The following is a 12,960-nucleotide window of genomic DNA, read 5'->3' as shown; positions in this document are numbered from 1 at the left end:
GTGCTGCCATGTAAACAAAGGAAACAAAAGGGGCCCTTAGTTGGCTGTGCCCTGATTTTCTGGGACTAATTTATACTATCATCAGTATCAGGTCATCCTTATTTTCCACTATGCACTTGTGTTCCCCATGCACATTATGCTTTATATGTGGTTAACTCAGCAAGTGTTGATCTGTTTGTTGCATCCAGTGCCCAGCTCCTGTTGTTGACTGTGTGCTGATGCACATGGGATGCTGTTTGCAGGTGACCCATGTCATGATACCTGGCTCACTCTCCGTGCCAAGACAATCTCCCAGCTTCCAAAGGGAGATGTAAGCATACATTGGTGTGAAGCAATGTGGGTTGGCTGTTCAGATTATTTAATGTTGCCAGTTTGCAATGAACACTGGATCTTGATTTATCAGTTTCTTATTTTTTAAATCACTCTTACATCCATGTACTCAGGTGACATAGAAAGGACAACATATTTCCAGCTGTCTTATTTTGGCAAGATCATGTTAGTTTCCCTCTTTGTTATAAGCCGGGTATGTGACATTGCAAGCAGCGTAAGTGGTGCCGGGACCATGGTTAATGGTTATCATGGTGCTACAAGCATTGCATTGATAATGTTTTGTTGCATTGTTGATTTGGTTTTGGCACTGTTACTGCTTTCCATCATTTAAATGTCTACTAATCTTTGTCTTGCTTTTCCAGCACCTGCTTCATCGCCGATTGTCACCAAAGACCGACATAATATCTCAATGTTCCATTGCAATAATTCAGGGCAGTTAGTCAGTGTAAGTATGGTGTTTCTATCTTTCAATCTGCGTGACTGGTTTTCCACATTTGATGTGTGCTTTTGCTGCTCTGGGATATGTTCTGCAAGGCAATGAGCTAGACTGTCATCACTTGATACATTGTCAATGACACAGTGTTTTGGGATATGCAGGTGTGTACTGTCATGCAATGGAAAAAGTCACTCCAATGTCAGGGTCTATTTGCGACCCCAGAGCGCCTTCACTCGGGCGACTTATGGTGGTGCCGCTCTGCGGGCCCAGCGGCGAGACCGGCGCCGGCGGCCGTGACCACCGTCCGTCCTCCGCCCGCAGATCGTCGAGTGTCGGCCGAGTTTGATCCATTCCAGGGCTATGGACGGTCCGTCGAGGACCGTCGACAAACAAGTGCCTGATATTAGGGTGAGTGTGGCGCCGCCGATCGCATGGCCGATCAGCTGCCGCCTCGTGCACCGGCTTCTGCGGTGTAGCTGTGGGCGGGGCGAGTCCACGGCATGGTGGACGGCTCGCGTGGCGGTCTCTGTGACGGTGACGGTGACGGGGTGGTGGTCGGCTCGCCTGGCGGTCTCTGTGACGGTGACGGTGACAGGGTGGTGGTCGGCTCGCATGGCGGTTTCTCTGGCGGTGGCGGGGTGGTGGTCGGCTCGCCTGGCGGTCTCTGTGACGGTGGCGGGGTGGTGGACGGCTCGCCTGGCGGTTTTTGTGACGGTGACGGGGTGGCGGGCGGCAACGGGCGGTACGCAGCGGGCGGTGCGAACCGTGTTGAAGCACGGCTTGTTGGCAATGGCGCTGTGTCTGTCAGTCGTGACTGGGTTGCGAGGCGGCGGCCGGCACGCGCCGGGCGCGGCGCCGTCAGCCGGCCTGACGCGGCCCGACGGCGTTATCGCAGATCGGACGGCTGTTTTGTAGTCGGCCGCCGCTGAAGTGACACTTGCGGCCGTCGGACGGGCACGCCGCGCGCGTCGCGACAGTGACGGGGTGCTCGGCGGTGGGCGGCGCCCGGCCGGGCCCGGCGGCGCCGCCAGGTGTGACGGCTCGGCTGAGTCGTGCGGGAGGGGGGCGGGACGGCAGCCGGCGCCGCCCGCCCCTCGCCGGGGCGCCGGTCACGGCTGGGGCAGTGTCGGCGGGCCGACCGGCTGGTTGGCTGGCTCACGTGCGGCGCCGGCCGAGCCTGGCGGCCCGGGAAGCCCGACACCGTCGGCTAACGGCGGCCACTCAGCCCGCCGCCCCGATGGGGCTGGGCCAGGCCACAGAGCCGGCACGCCGCGCCGGGCATGGAGCGGCGGCCGTCCATGCTGAGGCGCTGGCAACGGAGCAGACAGGACGGAACGGACACTCACGGGGCCCCAGCATGAAGCCTGCTGTGGGATGAGACCACTGAGCCCCTACGGGAAGAGGCCTACACCTCCTGGCTTGGGCGTCGCCGGGGAGATGCCCCCGTCCCCGAGGAAGGTCCGCACGACGAGGGATCCGCGTCCCTCGGAAAGACCGGCGTCCCCGGGGGAGACCCGCATTCCCTGCAGAGGCCCGTGTTCCCTGCAGAGGCCCGCGTCACTGGCAGAGGCCCGCGTCCCCGGCAGAGGCTCGCGGAGGCCAGAGTGCTCACCCGGCGACGGTCATCGCCGACCGGCCGCCGGCGGACGTTGAATCACTGTCTATTTTTGTCAGCGCCGGCTGTCTGTGATGACCCCGGGTGGCGCCGCGCCACGGCTCCTCCCCCACCCCTCCCACACCCCTCCCTGGTGTCGAGCGCCCTCCCCTCTGCCGTCCGGGCAGAGGGACGAAGGAGGGGGGGGGGGGGGGGGCTCTGGGTGCCTGGGAAGGGTAGCTGGCGCGCCGTACTTGCGAAAGAACTCTACCGACGGCGGGGGCAGGGTAGGTGGGCCCCGGTGTATGCTGGCGAAGCCCGCCTGCTCAGGTGATAGTAGCCTCAGATGTATTCGAAGAGGGCAGGCCACCCCGTAGCAGTAGCATGATCTCTTGTGGGCTTGGGGAATGCTCTGCAGCACTGAAAACAGGGGAAGGGGACGACACTCAGTCAGCGGTGTGGACCCGCGTTATCACGAATCGCTCGGCCAGTATTCGTCTGCGTGGGTTCTAACAGCAACGCGCCGTGCATAGGCCGTCCCCGATAAGGCCACCGCCGGGGCGGGGGCTGTCGCGCCGGCCGCGCCGCTCCGGACGGTCGCTCCCCTTCACACAGTGGGAGCGACGCGCGCGCGCGCCGTCAGACAGTGGTCGACTGGCTCTGACAGTTGCACGGTGTCGGCTGGTGCGGCCTCGGTCGCGCCCGTCACGTTCAGACGCGTGCACTGCCGCTGAAGGCTGCCGCTGGGAGGGGCATTGTCAGACCGGGCGCCTGCCGCTAGAGGAATGCGGTCCGACACACCCCTGACTGACGCGCCGGGCCGGCGGGATAGAGCGGGGTGCTGCTGACACACCCCTGACTGACGCGCCGGGCCGGCGGGATAGAGCGGGGTGCTGCTGACACACCCCTGACCGACGCACCGAGATGACTGGATGGCGCAGGGTGCTACTGACTCGGTCCCGACGCACCCCTGACTGACGTACCGGGCCGGCGGGATGGCGCAGGGTACTCCTGACCCGGCCGCTATGTAAATGTCTTAATCCACTGGACAGGTCGTTGGCAATATGCGGCGTTGTTTGCCGTTTTATGTTGTCACTGTCAAGCTCTGGCTGCGCGCTCCTCCGTCATCGACGGACCTTTCCTTGTCCGCATTGCTTCAGTGCCCTTAATCCATAAATACCCGTCTATTTCTATTTCTCCCACCTGGGTTCTCACCGCTGCATTGCATCAGCCTTACATGCTAGGGTGGTGCGGTACAGAGCACCTTCATGCAGGTAAAACATGGCGCCGCATTGTTCAGACCGCCGAAGGGTAATCCCCCTCCCCTAGTCTGCTTCGCGAGACCCGGGTGACGATGTAATGTTGGCGCGCACGGGACAGTAGGGACCTGTCATGACTGGACGGGCCCCAGCCTGCTTTGGAAAGACACGCGCCGCTTCCGCCGTCCCCCCCCCCCCCCCCCCAGAATCGCTGCAGTGGTGCGACAGACTCGGCCGGCGCCAGCGACCGTGTACGACTCTCGTTTTTGGCTGTGTGACTTGGTGACGGACGCGTAGCCTCAGTTAAATTTGAACGGGACAAGTATCGCCGGGACGGCTCCGGCTGGCGGCCTGTATCGCCGTGACGGCTCCGGCTGGCGGCCTGTATCGCCGGGACGGCTCCGGCTGGCGGCCTGTATCGCCGTGACGGCTCCGGCTGGCGGCCTGTATCGCCGTGACGGCTCCGGCTGGCGGCCTGTATCGCCGTGACGGCTCCGGCTGGCGGCCTGTATCGCCGTGACGGCTCCGGCTGGCGGCCTGTATCGCCGTGACGGCTCCGGCTGGCGGCCTGTATCGCCGTGACGGCTCCGGCTGGCGGCCTGTATCGCCGTGACGGCTCCGGCTGGCGGCCTGTACGCCTGACGGCTCCGGCTGGCTTCCTGTATCGCCGTGACGGCTCCGGGGCTGCGGCCTGTATTCGCCGTGACTGGCTCGGCTGGCGGCCTGTATCGCCGGACGGCTCCGGCTGGCGGCCTGTATCGCCGTGACGGCTCCGGCTGGCGGCCTGTATCGCCGGGACGGCTCGGATGGCGGCCTGTATCGCCGTGGACGGCTCCGGCTGGCGGCCTGTATCGCCGTGACGGCTCCGGCTGGCGGCCTGTATCGCCGGGACGGCTCCGGCTGGCGGCCTGTCCCAGTTCATGTGACCTTTTGCGACAAATCCGACCTTCCCCGGCTGCCAGTGGGCTTCCGACCGGGTCTGGTCCCTGGGTGATGTGCCTCTGTCCTATGACAACTGCTTGGTGAAGGGCTGTGTGCCGGAGCGACTCACTCGCCGCCGCTGAGCACGTGTCTCGCCGGACCTCGGCCTCGCGCGGCCTCCACACCGGCCGCGTGGGGGCCCGTCCGGCCAGACTGTGGGCCGCAGCGCCGGCGTGAGCCAGCCTCACCACGCGCGCGGCGGCCGGCGCGGCGCCCAGTCCGGCCTGCTGGGCCGACTGGGCCCTTGCGGTCCGCCGCTGTATGCGCCCGGCGCGGGGCTGACGCGACGCTCCGCTGCTGCAGGACGGCGCCGCCTCGCCGGCCCCCCAGCGAGCAGCCCCGGACGACGGCGGCGGCGGAGGCGGCCTCTGCCGGACGCCAGGTGAGTGCCGCCCGCTGCCATCTGGCGCACGCTTGTGTGGACAGCCGACGCCCCGTCCACACCAATCATTGTCAATGGTAGAAATCGGGAGGATAAGCCCGTGGCCTGAAGCGCAAGTGCCCTTCTGAGGGCGAAACAAAACAACAACAAAACAAAGCAGTAACAGAAAACAGTAGACACTCCCAATCATGAGTTACTTTTCAGCTCAATCATATGCTCCTCACTTTTTATGATGTCGAACCCAGGTTGTTTTCACTGTCGTATTTTTGGGAAAGAGAGCACAAGGCTGCAGTGTAGGGACATGACCGGTGTGGTCCCGGTGGTGCATGACCCAGTGACGTCAGCAACCATTTCATGGTCGTAACGGTTTGACCCCTCACTCACTCTTTTGCCCTTCCCTGAACCCTTCAATCATTCGTTTGCTTCCAAATTCTCCGTTCACCCCCGCCCCCAGACAAGCTCCCCTATTGTTAACGTCTGGCAGCTCGGCCGCCAGAGGTGGCCATGCACAGCAGGGTGTAGATGGGTAGCGTTCGACCCCGGGAGACAAGCGACGAGCTGCTCTGAAGTGGAGGTGCGGCACGTATTATGGGAGAGTGCCGCTGAGCTAGAGTAGGCCGACCACGGCCATCCCCTGCGTACTCTTCGTCCAGAAAGGACGCGACGCGGCGCGTGTCGGCGTGCATTGGCCGTCGTCGGGTACGGGGGAGTCTGGGTCAAAACATCATGTCGGCGTGCTCGAAGACCGACCGTATGGCAGACACGTTCACGCGCAAGGTGTCTGATCTTGGCGCTCCCAATCAGTGTCTAACTGTATTAAGATGTAAGGACCAGGTTGAACATATGGTACTGCAATTATTTGTTTTGACATCAATTTGGGCGAAGGTGGGGCATCACGTCGCACACACCAAACACATGTATTTTGTTCCGTACAAGCAGGTAGCGTGTTGAGGTAATTAAGAGAACTCGCTGACTCAACTGCGATAGATAGTACGCGACGGCCGGGAGCTGCCATTGCAATAGTCATTGCGCTTTCAGCAAGGAATTTGCTCTGCTAGTTTTCCTGCGCATATTCCCGGACAGCGCAGTTGGACACCAAGTAACTTTTACATAGGCCGGGGCCCAAGCCCAGCAGACTTGAGACCATCCCCGGGCCGACGGGCCTGAGTGTGACCGGCGGCGGTCGGACCGGGCCGGCATCGATCGCGTGCCGGTGCGGCGGGCCGGCGCACCGGCGCCCGGCCTGGCCCGCGGCCAGTCTGGGGCGCGCGCCGCGCCGCCGCGTACGGCGTCCGACACGGCGGCGCGCGACGACAGCCGTACCGCCTCTGACACCGCGCCGGCGGCGGCGGCGGCGCTGCGATGTCACGCTAGTGGGCGGCGCCGTGCGTTGTGAAACGCCGTTTGGCCGTCAAAGTTCGCTGTTGTGTCGTCAGGAGACCCCTTCACCCGAACGAGTGACCTTTGTTCTGCGATGGTAGATGTTAGATGCTCGGTAAACCCGAGTCAACGCCCCGGGTCTTGTTTGTTTGATGTTGGTCCGGGGCGCAGCGGCCCGTTGTCCTCTCATTTATAGCTCGGTCAAGATGTCTCTCGCCCGCTGCAGACGATCTGTCTATGTGATGCGCGAAACGCGGCACCCTGAAAAGCTCACCCACGCTGTAAAATGTTGGCGTGAAGTTCGTCTTACTGTTGGGCAAGGAGTTTGTTTCTCGTCTGTCCTGTTTTATGCACTTATGTACTTTACCTCTCTGATTGAGTAAGTTGTCATCGGTCTGGCCCGCGTTCGTGTCGCCCGCCGGTTGTCGCCGTGGAGCGACGTCCGTTCGCTCCGGCTGCGGCGGCGCTCCGCTGGCTGTGCTGAGCGAGCCGCCGGCGCAGGGCGCTGACGGCCTGTCTCGCCTGACCCCCCCCCCCCCCCCCCTCCGCCACCGACAGAGGCCGCCGAGACGGCAGACGCCCGGCAGGGGTGCCGAGCTAGCCCCTGCCCCGGCGCTGCACTCTCCTCTCCTCCTTCTGTGATAAGCTCCGACAGCGCGCCGGCCGCCCCGGCCGCCCCTCCGTCCAGCTCCGGCCGCTCAGAGGTCAGTGGCGGGGAACCCCGCGACGCGCCGCCGCCGCGGGAGAGGGGAGGGGGCGCCCGCCGCGGCGTGGTCAGACGCCGCGGTTTGAAGCGGCGGCTTGCGGTGGGAAGTGCGGCGACTGCTGCACGCGCCGTTTACAGCTGAGCCGGAGGCCTGAGCTATTTACACCGTTACCGTGCAGTGTCTGGTTCGCGGTCTGTGGAATTCGCAGGCTGTAGTGTCGCGTGTGCTAGGCAGCTGCGATCCACCGTTTGTGACCCAAAGAGCGTCATCGGTGGCCTCGGCCATGCGAGTCCTGTATCGTGTGGCGTCTGGTGTGATGTGACCTTGCGGTGACCTGTGGACTGCACCGTGCTGCCGTCTGACCTTGCTGTGGTTTGCGGTCGGGCAGCCGGAGCTTGCTGCCGCGGAGGTGATGCTGGCGCGCGTGCCGCCGGTGGCGCCGGCTTCGGGCGCCGGTTGGGAACGGCCGGCCTGGGCGCGGCTGGCCGGCGGCGGCGAGAGCACTGGCAGCACGGGCACGGCCGGCTGGGGCGCGCCGCCACCGGCAGCCGCTGCCGGCACCGCCAACTGGGGCCAGCCGCCAGCCGGCCCGGCCGCCCAGTGGGGCGGCGGTGGCGGCCGGCCGGCCGGCAGCCAGCCGGCGCCGGCCTCTGCCCAGCCGCCGCCCGGGCCGCCGGCCGCCGGCAAGAGCGGCCCCAACGGCCAGCCGCCGGTGCCGCCCCAGCCTGCTGGCGGCCAGGAACAGCAGCCGGCCGCCCAGCAGCAGCAGCAGCAACAACAACAACAGCCGCAGCCTCAGCCACAGCCGCAGCCGCAGCAGCCGACTCAGCAGCAGCAGCAGCAGCAGCAGCAGCAGCAGCAACAGCAGCAACAACAGCAACAACAGCAGCCACAGCAGCAGCAGCAACAGCAACAGCAACAGCAACAACAACAGCAGACAACGACAGGACAGAGAGCCGATCAGAACCCGAACAATGGTGCGTACCTGTCACTACCTGGCCTTGGTTGATGAAGGAATATTTTTCTTTAGAAATTCATGGGTATTGTGCGTCCTACCAGGGTACACATATGCATGGTGTCGTCAGTGGCGTAGTTTGAATGTCGGCTGGGAACATGTGAACGAGTGGGTGCGTTCAATCTCCGTGATGACACGTTCCGCCACCGCGCCGCTCGGTGGTGTGCCGCGTGCCAGTGTCCGCGTGGTGTTGTCGAGCCGGCCGCTGACAGCCGTCCGCCGCCAGGCGCCGCTGGAGGGGCAGGCGGGGCGGCGGCGCCGGCGCCGCCGCCGTCGGCCGATTCGGCCGACCTGGAGCGACTCAAGGCGATGCGCGCGGCCATCACGGCCACCGAGGGCTGGTCCAGCAGCCAGGTGAACCAGGACACCAACTGGGACATCCCTACCAGCCCCGAGCCCTCTGACAAGGAGCCGCCCGCCACCGTCGTCGCCTGGAAGCTGCCCGGCGTCAACAACGGTCAGTTGACGACCGGCCGGCGCCGCCGGCACGGAACCCCCGCGCCACCCGCGCCGCCGGCGCCCACCGCAGCGGTGCCGCTTCCGTCGCCTGCTATTGCAGTCGCAGAATGCTCTGCGGCCGCGGAGTTGTTCCTGTGCAAACGCGAGGGCAGCCTGGTCGTCCTTTTCACAAAGTGTGACGCGTGTTCACGCAACCTTCTAATAACGGAAATGTCAACCATGTTCGTCACATTTCCCACGTGCTCGTCAAATTTGTGCGTGTTTACTGAATGCGTTACGAAGTTGGCTGCCGCCATGAACCGTGCAGCACACCTGCGGCCACGCCGCGCAGCATGCCGGGTGGTGTGGAGCGGCTGCGGCGCGTCACGGCGTGTCGCCCGACCTCGCCGAGTGTCCTGTGCCTCACCGGCGGCCTGCGGTGCTGACCGGCCGTCGGGCCCGCTCGCCGCAGGACTGGACGTGTGGCAGGCCAACCTGCGTAACGGAGGCGTGCCGGCGGCCAAGGCTATGGACGCCCAGTGGAGCCACCACATCCCGCAGTCGAACCTGGGCGGTACTTGGGGCGAGGACGACGACTCGGCCCAGGTGAGGGCGCGCTCCCGCCGCGCCGACTGGCTGATGGCGCTCAGCCGCCGCTCCGCCGCCGCTCCGCTGGCTGCTGCTCAGCCCAGCTCTGCTGGCCGGCAGGCGGCTTTTGACTTGGATTATTTCGGAGGGCGTGTGCGTGTCTGCGGGGGTGGAAACGTTTTTAAAGTTGCTGGTTCCCGGCGAAATGAGCGCCAGAGGCGATGCCCTGACGCCGCTCCTTCTTCCGTCTCGGCAGGCCAACAGTATGTGGACGGGCGCGCCGTCCGGGCCGCCGGGCCCGCCCGGTCCTCCGGGCAATCACTGGGGTGGCGGCGGCGGCCCGGCCGGCCCCGGCGGCATGTGGCCCGGCGGACCCGGCAAGAAGGACGACTGGGGCGGCCACAAGCCGTGGGAGGCGCGCGGACCCAACGGAGACGGCTGGGGTGAGCGGCGTCGGAGGCCGGACGCCCGCGCACGGGTGCCCGGCCACTCCCATCTACCGCGTCCCGTCTTGGTGTCATCGGGAATGCTCGTCACCGACAGATAGCCAAACTTTGCTGCGCGTTATGCTGCTCGTGGCGCTTTAAGGCTGTCGGTGGTCTCGGAATCACGAGGTTCGTTCAGTCCCACTGCGACATTGCTGCCTCTGTGAGAGCATATTGCGGCAGTTGTGTGGTTGTCGCCTGCGCTCGCTGCGACTGTCTCTGTTTAGGCGTGGGCCGGCTGTAGAGGCCGACGTCTGACGCCCGCCGTCGCCGCCGCAGGCAACAAGCCGCCGGGACCGTGGACGGGCGGACCGCCGCAGCACGGACCGGGCACCTGGGGAGGCGACCACTCGCCGCCCATGCCTCGCCGGCCCATAGGGTTCGACGACTGGGGTGAGCGCTCCCGACCAGGTCAGCACCCGAACCGGCGCCGCCGCTCGCGAGCGCGTGCGCGCAGGCTCGCTGATGGCAGCGCACCGCCGCCGCCGCCGCCGCCGCCGCCGCCGTCGTCGTTCGACTAACGCAGCGGTGGCGGCCAGTCCGTGCCGGCTGGCCGGCTCTGCCTGTGCGCTGCTGCTGCTGCTGCTACTGGAGCTGCCGACGGCCGGTCGGCTGCTCCGCTCCGCTGGCGCTGGCCGCGCTGGCTCAGCTGCATGACTCGGGGCGACGCTGACGATGGCGGGCCGCCATCGCCTGCTCAGGCCCCGACGGCGACGGGTGTGGGATGCACTAACCCGGCCGCGGTCGACCACTGCCGCCGCCACTAACGGCTACGGTCACTCATGGTGTGCCGGGCCTGCAGCTTCGGCCGCCCGCTCGGAACGTGGGGCCGGTCGCTTCTTGTAGCTAACGGGGTCACAGCCACGCAGACCACACGCCGATCTCCCCCTCAACCGGGGCGACAGCCTGCCCGTCAGGCGTTCCCGCGACCTGTGACGCGGGACTGCGGTTTGTGCCGCCCGACCCGCCGTCGCTCACAGCGCACATGGGGCGCGCCGGCCGCTGACAGGCGTCGGGCGGCCGGGGCACCAGACCAGGCCAGGCAGGGTCCCGCACGGCCGCTGACAGGTGTCGGGCGGCCGGGGCATCAGATCAGGTCAGGCAGGGTCCCGTACGGCCGCTGACAGGCGTCGGGCGGCCGGGGCACCAGACCAGACCGGGCAGGGTCCCGTGAGAACGACTCTCAGACCAGACGTGGGCGAGCGGCGGGCTCGCTCGCTCGCGACAGACGTGGACGCAGACTGGCCTAGATGCCCGCGCGCCGGCCCGTGAACGCCCGACCGACGCCGCGGCGTCACGCGGACCGTCGACGGCAAATGGGGGCGCGCTACATCCCGCTGGGCTCGCTAGCCGGCACGGCAGTGGTCTTTCGCATGCTAGGATTGGGGGAGTCGGCGGCTTGCTTTGGGAAAGCCGCTGAGCTGAGGGAAAGGTGTCATGATCGATACGTGGTGATGGAACCGTTACAATTCCTAGCTCTCTCTCTCGCCCCCCCCCCCCCCCCCCGCCCCAGTTCGTACGCAAATAGTGTTTGGTCTGTGTAACTGTTGAATTGGTGATCCTGATAGGTTTCCATCGGTTTCCGTCAGCAGCATTGCTGCCATCAATCCGATTTGAACTGTGACGCGATGAGTCATTGTTATTCCCGGCTTTCAGCTTCCACAGTGGGGGATTAATGGGGGATGACACAAGTCTCGCCTGCCGCCGTTTGTCTCGGATGGCAGCCGTCTCACCCCCGCCGCCATGTCACCCTGATGCGATGTCTCTGACCCGACCGATCGCCGCAGGCAACAAGCGCGGCGGAGGCGGGGGCGGCGGCGGCTGGAAGGAGCTGCCGGGCGGGCCGGGCCGCGCCGGCCTGCCGGGCGGCCCGCCGGCGCCGCACATGCTGTCGCGTATGCCGCCGGGCCCGCCGGACCACAAGGGCGTCGACCCGTGGGGCCGGCCGCCGCGCAACGGCTGGGGCGAGGCGCCACCGGGCCCCGTCTCCGGCTGGGGCGGCGACGACGGCCCGGCCGGCTGGGCTGCCAAGCCCAAGACGCCCACCATGCCCGGCGGCTGGGCAGAGCCCGACATGGACTGGGCCAAGGTAAGGCGCCGTCCGCAGACAGCAGGCCGCGGCCAGCCGGCGCGCTGGCTCGGTGTGTGTGCGTTGTCGCGCTGGGAGACGGGACAGGCGGGTTTGTGTGTCGCGTTTGGCGATAACATTTTGCGTGCTGTTGCGTGACGTTTGGTCATTGCTCTAGGAGCACATAGTGTAGGCTGGTGGCTCGGTTCCGTGTGCGGTGTGATAACATGTGGCCGTTTGCCGTGTGCGGCTGATAATCTAGCGCGGCTAGCCAGGTGGCGGTGTCCGCGCCGGCGGCAGTAGCAGGTACCTCGTCAGCCTCCTGATCACAGCATCCTTTGGAAACATGCCAGGGTCAGGGCGCAGCCCCGTGCCAAAGCGCTGCGGCACGCCGCCTAACCCGACACTGGTTTATGTGATGTTTTGCCACAGCTTTTTCTGATCCTTCTTGCAAGGCTGCAAACGCCACGAAAAGCAATATCAAGATGATTTGCATTTTGTATAGAAACTTGATAGTCTTTCAAAAGTGAAGAGTTGTACAGGCAGTCCATACTGGCGTAAGCAGCCGGCCCACACTAAAGCGCGTACAAGCAGCGAGAAATTCTTGTGCTGTGACTAGGGCACGTTGATTCAGCTGGTGGTACAAATAAGCAAAGCTTGCTCGAAATACCGCGCGTTCTGCATCCTCCGGTGCCTCGGCTGGGGTCGGGGCTGGCATTTCGTGCCGGTGCTGCGGCCCCGCCAACATACGGCGCTCCTGCCTGACACCGCCCGCCGCTGTATAGTGCTCGCGCCTGCCCGCGTGCCGCGCACGCCAGCGTGTGTGCCTGCCGACGCCCTCGTGTGTGTGCGGTGTGAGTGAGGCTGGCGTGCTGACCTGCAGGCGGGCCGCGCTCCTGGCATGCACACCGGCTCCAAGGGCGCCATGTACGACAAGTTCCGAACGCTCACCGACCAGGGCTTCAAGGTGGGTCGACTCTGCCGAGGCGGAAGGCAGCGGCCGGCTGCTGCCGCTCACAGCCGCTGGGCCCGCTGTCGGCGGTCTGGCCGGTCTGGCCTCTGCTCACCGTCTGCCTGGCCGTGCTAACGCGTGGTGACAGGGCGGTCCTGGCTCGTTTTAGGCTCAATTTGGAACCCACAACCCGCAAAAGTTATGACACCATCGGCGGCGCCTTCACATGCCGCCGTTCCGACAGGCTTCGGCGTTGCCGCTCTGCCTGCCCTGCACCCGTCGGTGGCAGGCGTTTAGCTCCCGCTGTGTTCCGCCGTCACAACTACCGTGGGGGCTGTCGGCTGT

The 12,960-nt window shown here is 65.4% G+C and overlaps 1 protein-coding gene and 1 long non-coding RNA gene across 2 annotated transcripts; both read left to right on the top strand.

Annotated features, from left to right (window-relative positions):
- The first annotated feature begins 220 nt into the window (after positions 1 to 220).
- LOC119095375 (uncharacterized) lies at positions 221 to 7,048 on the top strand. Its single transcript, XR_005093869.1, has 5 exons — positions 221 to 310; positions 693 to 775; positions 1,088 to 1,174; positions 4,904 to 4,982; positions 6,921 to 7,048. It is a non-coding gene; the product is annotated as an uncharacterized LOC119095375 (long non-coding RNA).
- Positions 7,049 to 7,944: 896 nt separating this feature from the next.
- Positions 7,945 to 12,931, top strand: LOC119095373 (protein Gawky). The gene is made up of 7 exons (XM_037218220.1): positions 7,945 to 8,046; positions 8,311 to 8,541; positions 8,995 to 9,128; positions 9,367 to 9,553; positions 9,875 to 10,006; positions 11,383 to 11,684; positions 12,547 to 12,931. The coding sequence occupies exons 2-7, from the start codon at positions 8,394 to 8,396 to the stop codon at positions 12,748 to 12,750; spliced, it is 1,107 nt and encodes a 368-aa protein (XP_037074115.1). The 5' UTR covers positions 7,945 to 8,046; positions 8,311 to 8,393; the 3' UTR covers positions 12,751 to 12,931.
- Positions 12,932 to 12,960: the final 29 nt, after the last annotated feature.

Source organism: Pollicipes pollicipes, unplaced genomic scaffold (assembly GCF_011947565.3).
Source record: "Pollicipes pollicipes isolate AB1234 unplaced genomic scaffold, Ppol_2.1 Scaffold_4219;HRSCAF=4965_pilon_pilon_pilon, whole genome shotgun sequence".
Lineage (NCBI taxonomy): Eukaryota > Metazoa > Arthropoda > Thecostraca > Pollicipedomorpha > Pollicipedidae > Pollicipes > Pollicipes pollicipes.
Note: the sequence above shows the minus strand (reverse complement) of the source record. Positions and strands in the feature narration are given on the sequence as shown.

Bases quoted from the DNA above. Each gene is read 5' to 3' on its own strand.
- LOC119095373 (XM_037218220.1), top strand. From the start codon at position 8,394: ATGCGCGCGGCCATCACGGCCACCGAGGGCTGGTCCAGCAGCCAGGTG. The intron at 8,542-8,994 runs GTCAGTTGACGA...CGCTCGCCGCAG, and splicing joins GCTGCCCGGCGTCAACAACG to GACTGGACGTGTGGCAGGCC. The intron at 9,129-9,366 runs GTGAGGGCGCGC...CCGTCTCGGCAG, and splicing joins AGGACGACGACTCGGCCCAG to GCCAACAGTATGTGGACGGG.